This window comes from Syngnathus typhle, linkage group LG16 (genome assembly GCF_033458585.1).
Source record: "Syngnathus typhle isolate RoL2023-S1 ecotype Sweden linkage group LG16, RoL_Styp_1.0, whole genome shotgun sequence".
Taxonomy (NCBI): Eukaryota; Metazoa; Chordata; class Actinopteri; order Syngnathiformes; family Syngnathidae; genus Syngnathus; species Syngnathus typhle.
Genome location: NC_083753.1, coordinates 8,899,303 through 8,921,697, shown reverse-complemented (window position 1 = coordinate 8,921,697; position 22,395 = coordinate 8,899,303). Strand labels below are relative to the sequence as shown.

The 22,395-nt window shown below is 44.8% G+C and overlaps 1 protein-coding gene across 2 annotated transcripts in view; it reads left to right on the top strand.

Annotated features, from left to right (window-relative positions):
• The window catches only part of pacrg (PARK2 co-regulated), a 110,660-nt gene that overhangs the window by 47,220 nt on the left and 41,045 nt on the right, over positions 1-22,395 (top strand). For both annotated transcript variants that reach the window (XM_061301873.1, XM_061301872.1), the window contains one exon: positions 4,953-5,087. In XM_061301873.1, coding sequence (XP_061157857.1) covers positions 5,007-5,087 — 81 coding nt within the window. In that variant the 5' untranslated portion in view covers positions 4,953-5,006. The remainder of the gene's footprint in view (positions 1-4,952; positions 5,088-22,395) is intronic.

Sequence of the window (22,395 nt, the reverse complement as noted above, 5' to 3'; positions counted from 1 at the left end):
TTCCAAAGCTAAAATTGTAGCTGTATTTTTTTTTATCTCTTGGGATAATCCGAAGGGTGGGCCGTCATTTAGAGCATTATCCCTGCAGGTGGTCCTCACAACAAAGGCTTGTTTCATGAGGTGGATTTCCTTGAACGCTTCCTCCCAACTGGGAGCTGTGCCACTCGTCTTGGAGCCAGAAATATCTGATGTCGCATTTAAATGCGCAAAAGCAGATTTGTATGTTTGTTGCTTGCACTGCATTGGATTACTTTGGAGTTATATCCCGAGTATTTCGAAACTAAATGTTATGTTTACTTTTTTTTATTTTTAATAACAGATAGGACAAATTGGTAGTTGGTGCAACCAGTAGTAAACATTTTATTATTATATTTTTTCTGGACGAAATGAAGCAATACATTCAATTTGCAGATCAACGCTAATTCACCTCCACTGGTATATTTTGAAGGAAAGCATATATTATATTTTTGCAGAACAAGTCACAGTGTGTCTGCTTGCATGAGCAGACTGGATGTAACCTTCAGTCTACTGCGTGGCCAAGTTTGATTTAAGCAAAAGGTCACATTTCAGATGTGCTCCCTTTCCGCTCGCTCTCTCGCTCTCTCTGAAGGCAAACCTTCAGCATCATTTCCAGCAGACAGGCCTTCAAGCTACCAAGGCTGAGTTCTAGGAATAGAAGGTCATAATGTATACGTGATTGGACACCGGCAGTGGAGTTCATTTTGCAGTCTCCACAAACCACTGGACAACATTTTGGGACATTTTCTTTGCAGATATAAAATGATTAGAATATATTAAGTCTGACCTAATGAATCATTTGGCCACTCTCTAAATATCGTATATTTCACCCAAAGTCTCTTTATCTAAATCAACACCTACATTGCAGGCAAATATTGTTTTGGCACACGGCAAGGACATTAATATTTGAACGGGCGGCGCGGCCATAACTTCAACGCAGTTATGATGATGTATATTGACGGGATACTGCTTATTTAGAGAATCAAATTTGTTAGAGCGTGTCAATAATTTTTTTCTCTCCTCTCGGAGAAGTTTCAAGTGCAGCAGGTCGAAGATTTCGTTTTTCTTACGTGCCTCATTCATTTCACGGCCCGGCCAAAAAGACAATGCACCATTTCTCCTTCTACCTGTCTTGAGATTGTGCGGCTTTGCTCCTTCCTACCTTCCTTCCTTCCGAGCTGATTCACCGCATGCCATCATCTCGACTGTGGTTCGGTGATATGAATCAGCCAATGGGTCTATGTAAGCCCACGATGCCCTGCTGCCGAGCTGATAAGTGGGCCACACAGAGGGGATGGAAAATACCGACTGAGGGCATTTTCAGCGCCTCTCACTCATTTGCGCACCATGTCTTGGCTGTTCAAAGGCTTGGTGTTAAACTGTAGAGGAGATGGCAAACAAAGAGGGCGTTCTACAGGCCTTGAAGCGCTGGCCTTTTTTCTTTCAAGGCCTTCAATAGTAGGTAAGCTGTCAGCCGTTTCATCACGGTGCCTTTGTAGTAGCACCGGGAGCGTAACGGTGTCGCCGCTTTGCATTGTCGTCACTTTCCGCAGCCAACAGCGCCGCCCTTGTGCTTATGTGAGCGATATTGTTGATTCCAAAGCCTTTGACATAGTGACAAGTGGAAAAGTGCTCCCTCTGTTGTGAGCGTGGCATAAAATGAGCCACCGAGAGCTCTCATTTGTTCTCGTCCGACCTTGCCCCTCACAAGGCGGCTAATTTCTGCACATAATAAAGCTCACTGGCGTTTCATGCTGTTAAGTCATGGGAGATTAATGGGCTGGTGCAGATTTATTCTGCTGAAAGAGATCAGCTTGCTACCAGCCAGCCTTGTCTTTTGCCCTGCAGAGGTAATGAGTAAGCAAAACTGTGCTGTTGGATGATTGGGCATGATGGCGTTAACAGAGCTTCCTTCCTTTCACAGGACATCAGAAAATTTGCTATTTGTATGACAATTCTAACAACATCCCTAAAAAAAAAATCCTGCTAAAATTGCATAAAATGGGAAGTATTATTCGGCATCCATTCACAGGCAAACAAAACGAAAAGACAGAGTAGCCAATGCTATGCTAGCCTAAGATTGACATGCTAAACTGACCTGGAAATGAAAGATCTTTCATTACAGAGTATGCAACATTACTTTTTGTACAAAAAGTATGAAATTCTCATGAGATCAGGCCCGCCGCCGCCGCCAGTGCTCCGGCGCCCACTCCACTGCAAATAAAGCGAGCTAATTTGTTGCCTGTGCAAGATGCTGCGCAAGCTGACCTTATCAGAATAGCCCGGGCCTGTCTATTCCATCTTCCACGACTGGCCTACTCTGCTCCCTCCCAGAGGAAAGGCAGATTTCAATAACCTCTCAACCGAGAACGCCAACGAAATCTAGCTAGCTTGAGCGGGTGTCTATAACCCCACCCCACCCTCCCCATTTGTGGTGGCGGTGTCAAAAGAGCAAGAGGGATGGGAAGAGATGAACGTCATTTGCAAGGCAGATCCTCGCCGTACATCCATCAGGAGAAAGTTTTTGGGTGAGGCCTTTCGGGGTGATAGCGAGATGAGCGTACCGGTCCGAGGCCCCGGCACGTTGATGGATGGCTTACATTGCCGCGGCAACCCCCGCCACGTTGAACTCACCCTCAAGAATTGATGACCCACAACCCCTCGCCTCCCCGTCTCGGGCTCCCTTTGCTATCAACTCTTCAACGTCACCCTTAGCTGATCTCCATTTTTCATTTTCCTCGCTCCTTGGCGTCTTTGTTCTCTCTCTGACATTTCTTACCAATTCCGTCTCTGTATTCTATCGAGGTCCAATCGTTTTGCTTCCTCCTTCCCCTTTCCGTTGCCAACCTCGGTCTATGTGTCAACCCCGAGCGGGTGAGCCATGAAGGTGCCATACTAATGTGCTTTCGTGGGAGCATCCCACCCCTCCCTCCTCCCCCGGTGACACCTTTATAAATGACAGCAGCGCCAGGTCCCCGTCGGTGTTCAATCACCTCTGCGGGATCTCGCCCACGGGGGGGCTCAGCATGTGTGCGGCGTGCACGCTTATGCCTTTATTGTCTCTGCGGGGGCCTCGCAGCAGCCGCGACTTCTTTATGGCGGAGCTGGACAACGACGTTAGATAGCAAACAGATCTGGAGCAAGAGTGCAGGCCAGGGAGAGAAATGACAGCCTGGAGCTCATCTGACCACCGCTGCCTTGTTATGACTCCCCGATGTGTGCACCAGGAACGCACAGAGCGGTCTTTTGCTTTCTTTTATTGCCTTACGCAACTTCCATCTCTGCACTCGCATCGCAAGCTCGCTTATGGCTTCCATCGTGGCGGTCGGTCGTATGGTCCTTGCATCTCCTCTCCCTTCAAATGAGATGTTAGACACTACCGGCGGTCCCCGGTTTACGAGTCGTGTAAGTCGGAAAATCGTCGGAACGTGGTTTAGTTAGACGACAGTAGAGTGGGATAATCAGAAGGAAAGTAGTAACATAACTGTGACGCTTGTAATTCCTCAGCCATGAACACAGGCCGTGGAATTGACTGCAGCGTCATCATTCCTGACCATAAAAGCCACTCAGCCAGTCAGTGCAGTCTAGGTTCATTCTCTCTCTCTCTCTTTCTCTTGCTCTCTCGCTCTGCTCTGAGCTATTTTTAGCTTCCCTATGCAGCATGCCTCGACTGCCATTGTAGTTACCTGGATTTGAGGGCTTTGTCACCGCTGCGTTGATCATGCAATCATAATGACGAAGACGACAGACAACAGGAATTTAGTGCTATAAAAAATAATCCAACAAGAAAATGCATTTCTGAATCTTCGATTTAACTAGTAAATTGGAATCTTAACGGAACAAGCAAAAACTTGGTCTTAATGTCGACCAGGAACTAGCCCAAATAATTTTGGACATTTTTGATCAATCTCCCCCTGCAGTGCGTTTGTAACTCAACATTTTATTCACTATTGCCCGATAAAGTCTCGAAACGGTTGTGAAAATTACTGAAATGCAATCCCCCGGCGCTTTAAAAACCTTTTTAAACTCTCCTTTTGAACGTCTAGAACTGACTATTCTTTTCACAACGTGGCGCTCCATTGACTGTAGCTTTCATCATCCCGGTGATTTCTCTTTGCTAGCTTCTCTTTCTTTAAAATATAGAATGAATATGTGTTGGATTACGCAACACATAGCCAACACTAGAGTATGACGTCGGTGTAATACATGTAAATCTGTACATCACCGTTAAACTGCTAATGATGCCCGTTTGTTTACACTTCTGGGAAAAAATGTTACTTCTCGATGGGCGGATTAATGACGGTCAGTGTGACACAGATGGCGTGGGATGCGCAGGAGTGTTCCATGTTGGCGCCAATATTCAGTCATTAAGTCGTAGGGACTTCACAACCTGCAGCTAGCTAGTTGCTAGCTAGCGCAAGAAGCTAACCATGTGTTATTATTTAACTTCCCCTTTAGGGCATTTATATACAGCATATTTCTTTCATATCGCATTTTCAACTTTTCATATTCTGTCTTTCTGAGGGTTATTGATGTGACAAAATAATGTCAAAGTTGTCATTAAGTAGTAAAAAGGCGTGTCGGGAGGAATGCTAAAGGCATACATTGTGTGGTAGAGGTAATCGGACTCCCATTGTCTTTCGGTGACACGGTAAAAGCATATATCAAGCCGCGCCGGCAGAGAAAAGATGATGCTAACAATGCCTCGGGCAGCGCCTCCGGCTACAGGGCGAACACACACACATACGCACACACAAACATGCACTACTTGTGTTTCGTACGGCGGCATACGCAAGCGCCCCCCTGAATTACTCAAAAGAAAGAGCCGTGGGAGTGACTCTATTCGTGTGCCAGTCAATTCTAATTTCATAAAACAATGCTCCGTCTGCTTGCTGTATTTTCTTTTTCATGTCTGCTTTTGTGTTTGCGGTCAGGTGGCAGGCCCACCGACGGCGGGGGCTTTTCACGAGCGACCCTCCAAACCGACCATGTTTCGGAAGTTCTATGAGCGCGGGGAGTTCCCCATGGCGCTGGAGCACGACACCAAAGGCAACCGCATCGCTTGGAAGGTAGGCACCATAATACCTGGTAAACATCTATTAAACCGGTGGTCCCCAACTATGTATTCTTGCACCGGTACCATTTTGTACTGGGGCTCACAGAGTTGCCAGTACAGTAAAAATCTGTACAACCATTAAGAAAAAATATCAGCCATGGCAGTGATAATTGTCTTTGACTTGACTTTTCATCACATTCATTTTAATTACAAAAAGAAAACCTCGGGTCGGTCAAGCACTAACTAATTCTTGTTGTTTTTTTAATCCACATTTGGAAGAAGACTAATACCGAACGAAAGTTTTCTGATTTACTGCGCCTCAGCCAGCCATATTTGTTGTTTACTCTTGACTGGACATTTTGCTGCTAATTCATTAACTCCATGTAGTGTATTCTTGGAATGCATGGCTTGTCATGTTAATTAGGCTCAGCGGGCTAAAATAAATCACAACATTGGCCCAAAACTCCGACTTTTTACATTAACGCCGTTCAAAATAAACCTTTTTCTTTTCTTCATTTTAGTAAGAAGCAACATAGGTTCAAGTATGAAAGCTATAGAGGCCTAATTAGAGACTGCAAGAAAAACAAAAGCAAATATTCCACATGCTTCCCCTCCTATTTCCTGTTCTAGCCGACTTGTCATCTTTTTTAACACTTGTTGCCTGACTCAACTCTTGCGCACTTTGTCACATCGACGGTTTGAGCTGTCGTCCTGTAGGAGGCAGTGTGGCTTCGCTCGCTCCAATCCCCCCCCCGCTTGTGTGTCACAGCCCAACTCACATAACCCATCAATCATACACTCCGCGGGGACTAGCCCGCCAAACAAGAACGACAACAAAATCACAGTATGTGATTGTATATGCATTTGTGTGCTGTATATACGTATAGAGTACGTGCATCATAGTGCAAGCCTCCGCAGAGCCATTAGGCTGCTGAACGGCTCTCCGTGTGTGGGATGGATGCCGTCTCCTAATCACCATCTTGTCGCTCCTGCTTCGCTCCCAGACAGCCAGTCATTCCATAACTTTGCCATCATAATGACGTTCAGTTATTGCATGCGGCATTGTTCGAATCAAACAAACGCTGCCCCCCTTCCCCCACCGCCTTCCCGGCGCATCAAAGAAGTACGCCGAGCAAACGGTTCTCCGGCGGCATGAATTATTGATGTAAAATGTTCAAATGAGCCGTGCGTTTGTCAAAAGTAATGTATTTGTTTTGCGCTTTGTTTTGTGGCCAGCGCCAAAGCAAGGCTCGTGCTGTCGTATCTCATTGGGTTCTTTATTGAACTCCCCCCGCCCCTTCCTCAATACCTAAGGTTTTTATTTCTGTGGCCTTCTAGGTTTGTATTGAAAGCCTGACAGGTCGAGCCGGTCTCCCGTTTGCAGTTTTGTGTGCTTAGCAAAGTGGTTACAATGTGTAGCCGCGATAGCAGTAAGTAGAAAGGGGCTTCCTTGTGTTTGCACTGAGCCACCCTGGAGGCACCGGTTCAAGAGAGCGGCTGCAGATCAATCCCGGTCTGAGAGAGCAGTCACCCTGCAAATAAAGTCTTGAGGAAAGTAAGACAGGGGAAGGAGTTGGAAAAAACAATAACAGGTTTTTAGTCTATTTATTTATTTATAGTCTTTAGCTTAATTAGAATTTGATCCTCTTGAATAATATTTTATTATTAGCATTTGAAATATGAATTAACCTTTCCGCGGCGGGCGTTTAGCGTCGATCAGAGAAGTGTTTTCCTGGCTGATGCGCGCCGCAACGGCAAATTAAGTGAGAAAAAAAAAGGAAGGCGTGAAGTTGTGAACTGTTGAGAAGACGAAGACAAGGAGAAAATAGAACGAAATAGGGGCAGAGAAGAAAAGCAGACAGAGCGTGACTTTCACAGTGAGGAAGAACAACATGTCAGACGCAGCTCAGGTGACAGTAGGCACCGAGCCTAACCTAGCGTATACCCGGGGTGCAATAAATCATATTTATATGTGTCCAACTGTTCAAATATAACACAACTGCCAGCACTTAATCCTAAATGAGATTCATCTATTTTCTTTTCGAAATAAAATAAAAATAATAACTAAAAAAACTAATTGTTTTCTTAATTTTTTTTAAATTATGGCTGGTGTATATATGTAGATAAATGAATATCTTATTTAATTCAATTTGTTTCAGGTTTATATAATTCATATAGAGGTGAAACGATTAATCGACAACTAATTGATTCTCAACTTAATCGATAGATATTTTTGACAGTCGTTCAATCGTTTAGATATATTTTCAATTTATAAATTTTTAATGTCTGCTTTTTAGCAGTAACTGTTATCCAATTTTTATATCGAACGATTGCTTTTGCCTTGTTCAACATTTTTGCCTATTTTCCGTCTTATTGATCAAACCAGATTTTGAGAATGTCACTTCTGTACCAGTTTCACAGAGCAACCTCAAAAGTTACATGCTCTTTTCTATACTTTGTCAGTTCCTTGCCAACAAATCTTCGAAAAATCTCACGAGAATCCGCTCCCTGCCATTCTGCTTGCGGGCACCAGAATGCAGCGGCGTACGTTACTCTACGTCATAAATATTTCCTCTCTCACTGCACGCTAGGCCACACCGGACTGTTATCATCCTCTCTGATCTTCCTCGCAGTGTTTTTAATCAGATGCTCGTTGCGATGATATTCCCACGACGCGTCCGCTCCTGATAAACTGCCGTGTCTCATAAAGAGAAAAATATATGAGTGCTAAATGACAGCGAATTATGCATCGCGGTGCCGTTTACTCTATCTTGTGTGGGTTTCACAACTCGTGCGCGTCTGTAAGGATGCGGAGGGAATGCAAGTGGACTAAATGTCAAGGGCAAGTTGAAAACAGAAAGGTTGTGTCTGAAAGGCACTTTGGCTCTCGAGCGGTAAAAGCTGTAATGGCACGCTCAGGTAAAAGCTTTACACGTATAGAGAACATGTGCGGTAGATAGATAAGAGAGACTAGCGACAAAGTGTGTGTGTGTGTGTGTGTGTGTGCGTGTGTATATGGTTGCATGCCTTTGGACTGTATGTTAAGGCAGAACACCGTAATCGACTTGGATATTGAAGTGACAAATAGCGAGAGAGGCAGAGGGAGGCGCCGGGGAAGGAAGAGGAAAGCGACAACACTACAGGGACTCAATCATGATTTGGGAGGGGGAAAAAAATAAAATTGGATTGGCTTCAGATCAGTTTGGGCCTTTTTAAATGTCAAAATAAATCTGAGATGTTTGGCATGAACTGACAGGTTAGATCTAGCCTAATACGCTGATTCATTTATTTATTTAAATCAATAAATTAATTTATTTGTATACTTATTGACCTTTGACCCAAGAAAAGCAACTGTCAATTATTCCGCTCATTATTTTGCATTACGGTGTCTTTGCAAAAATTCTTAATTCTTTTTTAATAAAGAATATGAAACTATTATTTATATTTGGTATCGGTTCGGCGGTGGTGATGGTCGGAGACAACTCAGTAGCCGTACGGCGCCAAAACAGCCTTGTTGATTTCATTCCATTGATCGCCTCATCTGCTTTATCTTCCCCTTGATCTCCGTCTCCCACTTTATAAATCTGGATTGTCCCCGCAGGCCGCCTCGCATCCGCCACCCGACCCTGACGGCCCCTCCCACCCTACAGCGCTTGTATTTTATGTCTCGCCCCTTTTTTTGCTTTTACGAGGTCTGTCTGGGCTAACGCGAAACGGCATTTCATAAAAAAATATATATATATCAATGAAAACCTGATTGCCAGCACGCCACCACAGCCGCAGTTGGCAGAGATGCGTGCGTGTGTGTGTGTGTGTGTGGGGGGGGGGTAATCAATTAATCTGATCAAGCGCTTTAGGAAATGGAGAGCATAAGCGCTCCTGGGGGATGAATATCCATCTCTTCGTGATGATTGAATTACACAGAGTGAGAGGAGGAGGGGCAGCGGCGGTGGCGGCATTGGTGGTGGGAGGGGCTCTGAGAAATGAGGCGGTTAGGGTGATAAAGGATGAGGGAGCACATGCTTGATACCGGACTGAAAGATGGAAGCAAACGAAATCAAAGAAGGGGGACGCCAAAGAGAGATGAGGTCAATACCGAAAATGCGTCGGAGGAAAGCTCTTAACACCCCCCCTCCCCTCCCCGCCACTATTTGCATTTTTATACACCATACCTTCCTGTTGATAACGTGTTCTCTTGACAGCTATATTGCACGCCTTAAATCAGTCCGCATTGGTGTCAATTCGCAGCTGTAGCGCTTCTGCGGACAAATATTTCATTTACGCGGCGATAAATCTCGCACGGCTGCATATTTTGACTGTAACATGTCTCTAAATTATAAATAAAAAAAGCTCAATAATGTCACAGGGACAATCAATTTTCCTCCGGTACTGCTATCCCGCTACGTCCTAGCGAGCTCAATAGGATGAGAAGCTGCTTCACCATGCTTGTTTTTAAATCTGGGACTCCTTAAGTGACCTCAGAGCCTGGCCCCCAATTTTTTTTTTTTTTTTTTTTTTTTTAACTCGTGCCGGATGCACACATACCTCATCTCTAACTCCATGTGAGTGATTTCTCATCCGAGGACTTTGTCGGGGGAACTTTTGAATAGACAGGATAAAATGGGGTTAACCATGCGTTTTCACCAATTCCCCCTGGCCGAATGCTGGATGGATACTCTCGGGAGCAAGAAAGGTGTAGTTCTGTGTCATCAGCAGAGGGGAAAAAAAAAAAGACAATAAGAGGAGAGAATTTGAACAAGCCCCCCTGGGTTTTCATTCTACGAAAGAGGGAGTGGAGATCAGAGGAGTGGGAAAGCGCCAGGGGGAACGATCTGGAAAGCGGCGGCCTCCGACAACACTGGTTCGCCATCAAGGCCCGCACGGGTCGCCCGCCTCCCGAGGGAAAGAGGGAATTGTCAAAACGGCTGGCGGGAAGAGCGATGAGCTTCGCCACACTCGCCGCTGATGATGTCACCGCAGGAATTGAGAGGCTGTTGCCGTGGAGGGATCCAGCAGAGAGGACTTGTCTGGTGATCTTGAGCGGGCCCACCCGCCGCTATCATTCATAGCGGGCGGGCGGACGCCACGTGATGCTAATGATGGTTGTTTAGCCTGTGGGCCTCGCTCGCTGTGGCACGAGACAATCGCAAAAACATTGATTTCTTTTTTTTTGGGGTGGAAAGAAAATAGGGGCTCACTGAAGAAGCTTTTATTTCTATAGATTGCCGACAATGTGGATCAATATTTCCTTCGCTTGTTTGGTCCTGGCTTGGAAATGTGAACCGGTTCTCATCATACTTTTTTTTTTTTTCAGTAATCCCCTTTATTTGCGAACTTTCCGCCCCTATTTCGTTCTATTCCGCCCGTTGTGCAGATGGCGACACACTCGGGGGGAAAGTTGCAGATGGGAAAGACGGTGGAAAGCTCGAGACAGGACGGCAAAGTGATAGATGACCAACAGGAGACTGGAAAGGGGAGGGGCCAGTTGGAAATGAGACAGAGACAGAGGACAGACAGAGAGGGACATGCCTCGTCTGCCAAGGCAACAAATCAGCCGCGCCCCTCCCTGCCTCCCACAAAATAAGCCCGAGATCTATTGATTGGCACTCGTATTTGCTTGCAGGCTCCAGCTCAAAATGGAGCCTTTAATTAACTTAATGGACCGGCTGCTGCTGTGTGTGAGACAGCGAGGGAGGAATGGAAAGGAATAGATGGAAGGGGAGAGCGGCGGCGGCGGCGGCCAGCATCGCCAATAAGTGGGGTTAACTGCGGACCACTCCGACGATCAGTCAGAGCGGTCGCGACAGACAAAACGGAGGAGGGGAGGGAGGGAGAGGATGCTGATGTCCTCTGAGCCCCTTGTTATCGTTTCCTCATTCCATCATCATTGCACATTTTTGGGCTGCTTTCAAAGGAAACTATTTTTCATATTCAAGCCGCAATAATAAAAAGTCTTTCAAAGATCCACCTTGGACTTTGCTGCCAAAAGTCTCTTGAGGTCAAACCTTCTTGTACTCAGTCGCCTCCCTTTCCAGCCCCCTCCTTGGAATCTTCATTCTCATTCCTGGCCACTCATCCATTCTGTCAAAGGTTAATTGGATTGGAAATGATTCGATTCATTCTGGATGTTAATGCTGTTATCGTTGCTTTTGTTTGAAAAAGGGAAGGGAAAAGAAACCCCGCCTACCCCCCCCGCCGCACTTACGCATAATTCAAAATAAAGGAAAATCCAATTTAATCTTTTCTTTTTTCCCTCAACTCCGGCTCAGGCTTGTCCCTGCAAGTCTTTTCCTTTAAATTATGGGCGAATTTCATTACCTTGAAAGCTTTTCCGCCTCCTCCCCGTCCCGCCCGCCCTGTCTCCAATACTTTGAATGGATCGGGACTAATGTCTTTCTCGTAACCTCAAGGTCAGAATATTCGGAGCCCAAGGAGCGCTCAAGGGTCCCTGTGATTAATGTACTGTACAAAGTAGTGGGGAATAATTGCGGGGAATAGTTGCGGATCAGATGTGTGCACAAGCACGTATATTCAAATGGGGTTGCAAAAGTGGCCGACCCTTGATTCCTTCAAACTGTGTCTTACGGCGAAAGCGGTCTTTTAATATCCGATGTGTTCTTTTTTCACGTACGTTGACGTGACTTGGACACAGCCAGGCTATCACCTCTTTATCTCATTATAGGAGAATATGATTATATTGCAATATATTGTACATGTGTTTGGTTTATGGATTGTTGGATGTAGAATATAACAAAAATAATAATACATGATTGTAACTTTTTTTTTCTAAATCTTTCAGCAAACATTGCAACATAAATAAAACGAATAAAAAAAATAGATAAATAAAATAAAACGAATAAAAAATAGAATTAAACTAAAATAAAGGACTTTGGAAAAAATAAAAACTAACATCCCAATATTAACGACATTAAAAAGATTTTCTAAATGAAAGTAAAACTAAAAATTATAAGCCTGGACACTCACCTCCGTGACCTTCCTGCCATCTTTCTTTTCGGAGTCATTTTCAGATGCCATCTCCACTTTTATTCATCATTTGCATTAATTTAACGAACATCTAATTGACCTGGCAGAGCAGTCTCCTCAACCCCTTCACATAGTTGCAATGACATTTTGTTGCTTTAATTGGCTTACAGTTAAATCTCACGAGACGCATTGAATGTCTTCACGCTCCAGTCCCGTTCCCAGCAGCGGCTCCAGTCGGCAACATTTAAATAGGAAAACTCGCAGCCATTCCCTTGATTGAAGTGCCTTTTAAAAAAAGCCAAGTGGCTGCATAGAAAACACTCGGTGTGTTTGTTTTAGCTGGGCGGTTGGAGAAGAGAAAAACAAGCCTCAGCGGGGCCTCTATCTATATTTATCAAAGCATGCACAACGCCATTCCGCAAATGGCCCATATGTACGTTTATACGGAGTTGGCATACATCTGTAAGCAATGAGCCGCCGTAAATCCGCCGCACCGCACACATCTGCTTCGACATTAAGTAGTACATTTGCATCGCTCAAATAAATATGTCTATTAAATTGGACAAAATAAACCCAAATATGGGATGCAAAGGAACAGAACCCGATTGGGGAGAAGAGTAAACGATCACACGGCACGAGGAGAGTAAACAAACCATTTTCTCACCTATTAAAATGGGGCCACTAGAAATAAATGTCAAAGACTTAACGATAGGAGTTGAAATACGCTAATAACCATAATACTAAAATTAGTAAGTGGATTTCGGGTATTAGTCTAAAATATCGTCAGGTTGTGACGATTGAATATTTCCAGAATAGATTACTCTATCGATTATTCCAATGATTAATCGAATAATATGATGACATTTTATTTGGGTTAGTATATTTAAAAGGAAAAAAAAATACACACAAGCATCAATTTTAACGCCATTACATCTTGGTCTAAAATAAAAATAACCATCTATTGTACGATATGAAACACTAGTCAAGTCTCCACTACCAGGCGGCGAGACGCCATAGGGACGTGCGATAAATACTGACATAACACCTCTCGCGTCATGAATACCCCAAGGGTGGCCCGACTGTGCAGTTCCTCAGCCTTTTCTTACCCTCTGAGGTCTCCGCCAGTAGCGGCAGACAGGAAGAAGATCCGGAGCCCAGACCAGTGGACCCGGCGGAGCAACAAATCATATTAATATTCCATATCAACTGTCACACGTTCACCCATGGGGCCGTTGCGATAGCGTGTGAAGTGGAATATAGATCCGAGTGTGTGGCGATTAATAAACACACTTGTCAGCCTGTAAAAGCATCGAATCCCACCGCTCGGGGACGTATACCGCTCACGACAAATCATGTGATTGTCTCGACGGGACACAGTGACAACACGGTGCATCACGAGTCATTAGCCGGTGCTAGCATACCCTGCATCCTAATTGATGCATTCCGAGACGGAAACGTTTGTCCTCTTGCCATCACACCCAAGAACAGATAATAACAAGCATAAAAATAGAGGTTGTTTTCACAGCAGCTTGGTGTCATGCACATTTGATTTAATGCTGGTAAACATGGTTTAATGTGTGCTACGGCGCGCGGCTGCCATGCTTTGCTAATGGTAGCCTCCAGATGTGTCTGCCATGTTGCCATAATGGAGAAAGATATTCACAGGACTTCAAGACACATTATTGTACACTCGTGGCAACATATCAATATTTTTAGAGTCATCAGTCATAAAGTTTGGTTAGATTTGATAGTTTGGATTTGCAGCGGAATATTTGCCATCCATATCAGCAGTAGACATTTTAAAATAGCCAGTGTAGCTAAAACATTTCTTGGTTTGGTTACCTGGCTTGGCGCCACAAGAAATAGAACAAAATAATGCCACTGTACGCCGCTGCAATTAAACCACAACCTCCGCCGACTTCATTTCAAAACTATTTTTCCCATAGGAAATAATGTAAAGTGAATTTAGGCTTAATCTGTCACCATCATAAAAGCTTTAATAACGCGAGCGCTGTTTTATGTAACATTGTTACATTTCTCATTTTCATAGAAGCGCAAAGGGAATTTCATTCCTCCATTTCTGTTTCCTTCCGAAATGAATTTTTCCGACAGATTTAGCCCATTAGCTACCAAATTCGAGAAACATCCAAGTGAAAGATTTTAGTTGAATTAGAATGGATTTGAGCAAACTTCTTCGGCGCCATATTCTGTCAAGAAATAATTATACATTTTCGTGTTGTCTAAATCCTTTAATTACATTTTCAGGGAGGTTGTCTGTTGGTCTAATGACAGGACAAATCATTTTGTCTGTATTTTATTTTATTTAGCCTTATTTAAACAATCTCTTTGTTTCTAGTCTCAGCTGCGTTTTTGGAGCATTGTTAAGTTGACAAACGTGTCAATGACTAATCTCCGAGGGTGTTCGACCAGCACACCTCTCGCGTCAGCTTTTGGCGTTTCCCCTTATCTCAATGCTGTTTCCAGCGTGCCACTGATAAAGGAGAATGGATCGAGGGACATTTGTGTGTGTGTGTGTGTGTGTGTGTGTGTGTGTGTGTCTGTGGATGACGTGAAAAAAGGCAGGAAAAAGTGAGAACGTGAAAAAAAATAATAAATTGGACACAGTGCAGAATTTGCATGGCTTGCTAACACTGGCCCCGCCCACTCGTCTCAATCATGTACTCAGACCGCTGAGCAAAAGAAAAAGCAAGCAAGTCTTGACTTCAATCCGGGTCCCACCTGACCCGGCAGTATTACCTTGTTACACGACGGCCGCCGCGGCTCCGCCTCACCTCTCGGCGACGACCTCTGCCTGCAATCTGGACGTCCGTGTCAACTCAGAGCAGGTCGGGCTTTCAGAATAGCTGAGGCCACGGATTTACCTTTGGCTCCCATACTCAATCCAACCCCCCCAGAGCACCCCGCTTACCCTTTGACATCCACACATCAGCATTTTTGCTAACACACTTGTTCTGCAAATCCTTTTTGTTGTCTGGTATGATATTGACACATTTTCCCAAACCCCCAGATCCAAAGCCCTCTTGGGTGGGCCACAGTTTTGAAGTCCTTGCCTCCAGTAGACGAGAAGAGCAAACCCTAGATCAGTTCCCTATTGGCAATTAGCATGAAGAGCGTATCCCACTCAGTGAGCTACCATGTGGAAGAAAGACAAGACAGACAAGGTTGAGCAAAGAAGACGACCATCCACACACACAAGGGCTTTATTAAGCAGTCTTCTTACATGCATTGGTGGGTAGCGATTCAGCCACTCTTAAGTCTTGGGAGAAGCTGTCTCAATTAAGCCGATGATGTCGAGCGACTCCGGCGTGGACGGGAATCCTGTAAGACCGTCTGTATGCGTGGGTGCTGAGGTTAAACAGAGCGTGCCGGCTTCCCAATAAGCCAGTGTTAGTTGGCGCTCTGACACACTGTGATCTACAGCACGGAGCATCACTTTCTCATGCCGGCCGTCACGAAATGGCCTTAACCCCCCGTCTTTGAACCTTGGCCTCCGCCAAAGCAATGCGATGAAGGCACATAGCGTGGAGAATGTACATGTCGGAATACGAAAGCCCCAGACCCTCTCTCGGTATTTTTTCAGGCGAGAGGACCGCGGGAAATATCTCATCTGATATCCTACAATTGGCTTTCTGCTTTCTGAGCAAAGAAATCGGCGGACGTATATTGCCGTGTCCCTTGGCACGACTCACAATTCCGAGAGCTATCAGCGCTGTATCATTACCATTACCCACGCGGTTCTCCTAATGTGACGTTACATTTGCAATTCACGGCTACAGTAGTGCTCTCGCAGGAATGTTTGTCAGGGTAACAAGACGAGGCTTTCCATTCAACATTCTCGTTTGAATATTTGGTTATTATCTAGTTTTACTTACATCATTTTGTCGTACTGCAACTTTTGGCGTCCTTGTATTTCTGTGTCATTACAATTCCGACGTTCTCCCCCCCCCCCCCCCCCCCTCGATGAAATCCGTGTCACCTTTTCAATTGGTTTGCGACAAAGGAAGTGAAGCCATTTATTAGTCTCCCCGGGTCACCGAGTGAAATATGACACGCCGGTCTCGTTCCGTTGAAAATGAAAAAGTACATTGCCGCATACCTTCATCTCACATCTCCTTTCCCCGTCGCCATTATTCGGAAGAAATAGCTATCATTTAGACAGTCTCTTATAATGGCTCGACGTGATAAAGTTTATTTATGGCGCCATTCATTTTCATCCATCAGTCCACCGGGAAATGGCCCCGTCACGTCGTTGATCTTACGACTCTGTGGATTATATAGATCGTACAAAGTTTCCGAGCAAAGGTTAGGAATGGATGTTATCGGGATTTAATTGAAACGCGGCCGGTAAACTTTGAGTTAAGATGTGAAAATGTCAGTCGCCGAGAATGTCACATCTCACAACTCCCCCTGTCGAGACTTGACGCGAGCTGACTGGCGGCCATTTTCTAATACCCGTAATGGCTGTGGTCATGAATTACACCTGAAGTGACTTAAGCTGGTAGTCGATTCCACATTCCCTCTTATATCGCTTTAATGCAAACCTTCTTGGCTAGAAAACTCTTGGCTATGTCTCACTAGAATATTAAGTATCTATATGGCCGATTTCTTTTTTGCTTTTAATGTAACGTCATTTACCACTTACCCACTTGAATTATGCAGCAATGCCCTAACCGTACCGCCCCCCCCCACCCCCCGTCTGATGACTTCCCACTTTAGCAAGATAACCAATTAGGACTGAAAGCTGATTGGAATGCTACGCCGTCTTACCCTTGACCCCATCACGGGCCTTCATACGCGAATGTGTTTCCATTCCTACGGAGACGGTAGCAGCGGCAGTCCCCCCCCCCCCCCCCCCCCAGCGAGATGAGCGTACGCAGTAATTGGAGCGGCTGGAAGCGATTTGTTTCTGTCCTTTCGCTCAGTGGCAGTAGATTTGCTGGTGGGCAGCCCGTGGAGCGATGCCATCCTGTCATTTGTCAGACAGGGTGCAATTTCCCGGTCATCTGTTTCCATCCATTTTTCAAGGTGAGGAAAAAGATGGTGAGTGATGGACACTTAAATGTGGCTCCTCATACTCTTGAAGCTTCCTCTTCTTTTTTTTTCTTCTTTTTTTTGGGGGGGGGGGGTGATGATAAGCTTGCAATATCTCTCCCAAGGTTAGTCCATCGCTTTGGCAACGGGTCAAATTAAGTTTAGTCGTGTCAGGTGTTAAAATACTTTCTGCTGCCAACCGGGGCCTGTCGTTGCCAAAGATATTTTGCGCCTGCGAAGACCTCAGCTATTTTGCAGTCCTATGAGATGACGTGTTTCGTAACAGCCAGTGAAGCTGACAGTTCATCCAGTTACGCGGTTCAGAGGAAAACTAAACCCGACCCAGGGCCACCCGGGTTTAGTCAGCAGTCAATCGCTAGTGAGAGACAAGCGGTGATGCAGTATCTAATCAAAGGTCCTATCAGCTTTCAGAAATGTTTTCTTGCTGCAGCATACTTCCTCTAAATTAGTTGATAAATCAGGAGCAGGTTGAGCAATCTAAAAGTGTCACCCCTGTGGAAAATACCACAGCCCAGTGCCCCTCACCTTCAAGTGCTATTTACCGCTGACGTATTTCTCAGACTTGAAGGGGCCCTGTCGATTTTTTTTTTTTCCTGTTGTTGTTGTGAGCAGAGCAGCGAAGTAGATGGATGGAGAATACTGTGCCTCTGGGAAGGTGTGTCACGTTGAAATGAGAGCCGCCTTGCATGAAAGATTTTCCCTTTCGAATTCCGTTCATTTTTGCCTCATGCCTTCACCTTTTGTCACAGTGGAACCCCCCCCCCCAAGACAGCACTCGAGTCTTAACTATTTTTTCACATCTCCCTGCCAAAGGTGGGCACGGAAAGAAGTTGTTCAAGACAGTTCAATCGAGGCGAATCGTTTTGACGTGGCGCAACAACGTAATCGGCCTTAATCATAATCAAAGATTCCCTGAAGTGTGCAGCTGCGCGTTCCAACTCGGCCAATCGCACTTCCGTATTTTCTCAATCCAATTATTCTCTTAATCCAAAAAGTGCACCTGCCACCTCCGCTGTCAGACCCGTGTCGCAAGGACAGAGGGCGGCGGCGTTATTTTCCAACCGCAAATTGGCTTCCTTTATATTCATGGGTGGGTGTGTCCTGTTTAGATGAAATGGATTTCTTTCACGGCAGCCAAGCGTTTAATCTGAAAGAAATAAAATAACATGCAAAAGAAAGTGTAGGATTTGTAAAATAAGGTAAGCTTAAAAACCCGGGGATTAAACGATGTCCGATAACCTTCTCTGTCCCCCGTACCGTTACCGAATTCGGACCGAGACGTTCCAGCCATTTATTTTGTGTATTCCACCCAAACTGCCAAGCGCATTAAAGCTAATTTGGCTCCTCGCTGTGTCCCCCTCCCCCCCCCCCACCCTTACTTTGAATCCTTCACCCGCCCACCAGGTTGAGGTAGGAGCCAGCCTCTGAATGGAAAGTCAGTCTCCACTGGCAAAGCTATAATGATGCACTGTTTCCGACCCCCCAGACGAGACTGATCAATAAGTCAGCACAATGGAGTGGCACATCGATTACGCCAATGACAGGGCATTTACAGGTTTAATCTGTATAATGAGTCTAACCTTTTTCTTTCAACCACCTGCGTTCTGCCTCCCAAGGCTAGGGGGAGGGAGGTTATGGGATCAATTGAATGTGCTGTTGTAAAAACAGGAAGTGTTGAACATTTACCAAACAGTGTCTGTGCGTGTAGCAAAAAAAAAAGTCATCTTCTTCCACTGTTACTCATTTGTTCGCTCCACGGTCGCCTCACTCTAGATGAAATTAATTACATTAGTATCGATAAATTAACAAAATGACTGTGAATGGTATTAAATGCAGTCTTTTAAGTTTTTTTTTCCCGTGACACTCATCCTTGTTATCGCTCGTCATTGTCTTTTAATTTATTATTTATTTTTTTTGCCCCCTGCTGTGCGGCATGACTCAACTGCCAATTATCGTAACTGACATGAATGCCAATTAACTGGGCTGCGGGAATTAGTCTGCTTCTTAAATAAGGGATGTTGGCGTGATGGAACGTGTGCACGTTAAGACACCTTACATGGCTCAGGCGGAGGAACAGTTGTTGGAAAATGTTTACATGATGACTTGATACAAACACGATGTATGAGAGGCACTGTTGGTATCTAGCTAGCTAGCTATGCTACCTAGCTATGTACTATAGAAAATGAATGGATAGATTATAAAATATTTTTTCCGTCCGTCTATCACTTCATCATTGATTAATCTATAGAAAATGAATTGTTGGTTCAGTAAGACCTTTTGTAAACGTGGCCACCCCGCTGAAAAATGTCTAGCTGTGCCCCTGGATAAATTCCAATTGCAGCTATACATCAATTTCAAACTGATACCATCTTCAATTTCAATACTTACTTATTTCAACCCATTGTCATTGCATTAATTAATGAAAAAGAAAATCAGTACGTCTTGTATGACTGCTCACTGTACGAAAATGCTTGTTACTGTTTCCACTTAGTAGCATTAACTGACCTTGCCATCTCCAGTCATCCTGTTCTATAATTAACAAAGCATTTAAACCACATTAGCTCAACACATCAACCTAAACAAATGTCACATCTGGAATGTGGAGGTAAAAAAAAAAAAGAAGATACATTAAGCAATAAAAGTCTTTCTCCCTTGTGGAATGGCAACAAACGGTGTCCCCCGGGGGCACAAAGTGTTCTGCGAGTGTGTTGTCAAGCGAATATTACTGCGGCGTTATGATAGGTGTCTTTGCCGTCAAGCGCATCCCCAAGGGCAGCCGCAGCAGCCGTCGCCGCACTATACTCCACTCGCTACTACGCCTACAACACACAAAGACGTGCAGAAACGACATTGTGTCCCCAAACATATTTTTAACGCTCATTTAACAAATGTCTTTACATTGTTTTTTTGTGCTATAAACATTGGCAAAAAAGTTGACAGTTTGGAGCCAGTGTTAAATGCTACTTTGCTTGCCCCCCCCCCCATCTCCCCCTCCTCCTCGTCATCCCTTTGCCTCCCAAGGACACGGAGAGCCACTGTACAATGGGACACCATTTATCACTGCAAGAACAATTACTGCCAGGCGTTTCTTTCTTCCTCCCATCTTACCTCTCTTTATCTTTTTCCTGCTGCCCATCCTCTCTTTCTGTCCCCTCCAGCACCCCCGCCTTTTAAATGGCTCCCAGAGAGCTCCATCGCAGGTCACCCCGCCATTAGCCCTGGCACACACCGCATAGGCGCAAGGTGCAGCTCTGTATGATATCTCATCCAAATGAAGCCTCGACAGACTTTTCTGCCCCCTATTTTCAACAATACCGCCCCCCCCCCCTCTTGACACCCCGTCTGTTGTAAAAGGAAAAGCATGGGAGATCGCTTCCCATGTTGTATCTTCAGCTTTAATGAAGTTTCTCAACATAAAAGGGGGAAAGGAAGGGAGTCACTTGTTTCAGTTCTTAGTTGATCGCCCGTAAAGTAAAGCGGGCAGGGACAAACGCCAATTTAAATGAGCAAAGTTGCTCTGACCCTTCAGTTTTGGCTTGGGAACACAAGTGGGTGTAAAAATGAACCTGGCATACCTCACTATCAGGTCGAGTAAAATCATGATGGATGCATGGAAATGATACTGAATATACACACAAAGAATATTGTGTGGTATGGACTGGTTGACTTCCTTGGTCTTATTTGTAAACAAAATGGTTCCTATAGAAAATCAGCTCGTTGCAAGATTTCAAATTCGGAACATTTTCAACTTTTATTTGGAATCGAATAAGTTAAATTGATGACAACTCAGGAAGGAATGACAAGAAAAGACAGAGAAGCCATGCTAATTGCTAGGCTTACCTCAAATTGACGCTAGTCAGCCAAGAGCAGTGTTAGAAGTCCCGAAGTCTGAGGTTATTAAACTTACATTAGAGCAGTTTTTAAATCAATTTAACTTCATATTTTGTTTAATATTTAACATTTAAGAAAATAAATGAATAACACGTGATTACGAGCTAGCATCTCTTGACGCAGCCGCTAAAATAATCCTAACAATGCATTCCATTCGTAACCTTGATTCGTCATTCTTTTAATAAGTCATTTTAACCTTTCGCTAAGTTCACCAGGAACAAACACTTTCCATTTTCATTTCACAAAGTGAAACCACAAATAGACAGGGAGCACACAGCCGCACGCAGACAAAAATCTATACCGTTTTTCAATATCGGTGCGAGTGCTCCCGCCATGATTCAACGCCACTAAATAGATACTCGGCCTAATCAAGTTTGCATATTCCTAATGCGCTCTCTCCGGAGTGGGCCGGCTTTCAAGTGTAAATTTAGCTTGTAAACTTAAATCATTCAGCGCGTTTTACTTAAAGCGTACCACCACGGACAACAATAAATCACAAGGATTGCTGCATCCATTAGCAAATTGGCTTTGCGGTATGGATGGAGGAATAAAAGAAGAAGTGCGCCACTCCTCTTTTATAATCAAGGCTAGCAGTTTCACGGCGGGAGACACTGCGTCCCTCCTAAAAGGTACACACACACACCCTCACAATGAAGTAGAGTGCTGCGAATATGCTCTCAGCTCTAAGTGATGTGTTCCTCAATCAGTTTTTACAGTGGCGGTGGCAGGGGGGGGGCAAGAGGGGGCGTCAGCCCCCCCCCCACCCAGCGTCACACATCAGACAGTAGACGTCCTTCACAGATTGCGCTACGACTGTGCTCTTCAACTCATCCTCATTCTGTCACACACACACACTTGAGACTTGTCTTTTGATTTTCTACAGCGAAGGTTCTTTGTATTTGCTTGAAGTGCCGACTGCAGTGCGTCCAGTCGGGCCTTTTTCAGATCGGATCAGTCGTCCTTTTTCTGGAGCATAAAGAAAAGAAAAGGGGAGCCAATTAGTTGCCTTGAGCTTTCGTTGCCTTCTGATACTCCGGGTCCGACTGCGAGTTTGTGTGTGAGACCGGCAAATTCACCACTTCTATATTTGGTATCCGACATTAGCTGAAATTTGAATAATGAGCCCGGAGGCTTCGCCTCAGCGGCTCAAAGCCCCCCCCCCCCCCCAACCCAAACCCCCCCGCCGTTCATGATGCAATAAGACCCTAAATGTGGACACTTCGTTGTTTTTGCGAGCCTCGCTTTTCCTCCCCAAGAACTTTTTCTAGTTCTTAAGCAACTTTTCTCTGTAGTGCAAAAAAGTATTTCCTTCCATCCTTCCTTCAAAGCTACGGCCTTGTGTTTTAGGAAACTAAATATGAAAAACATAGTCT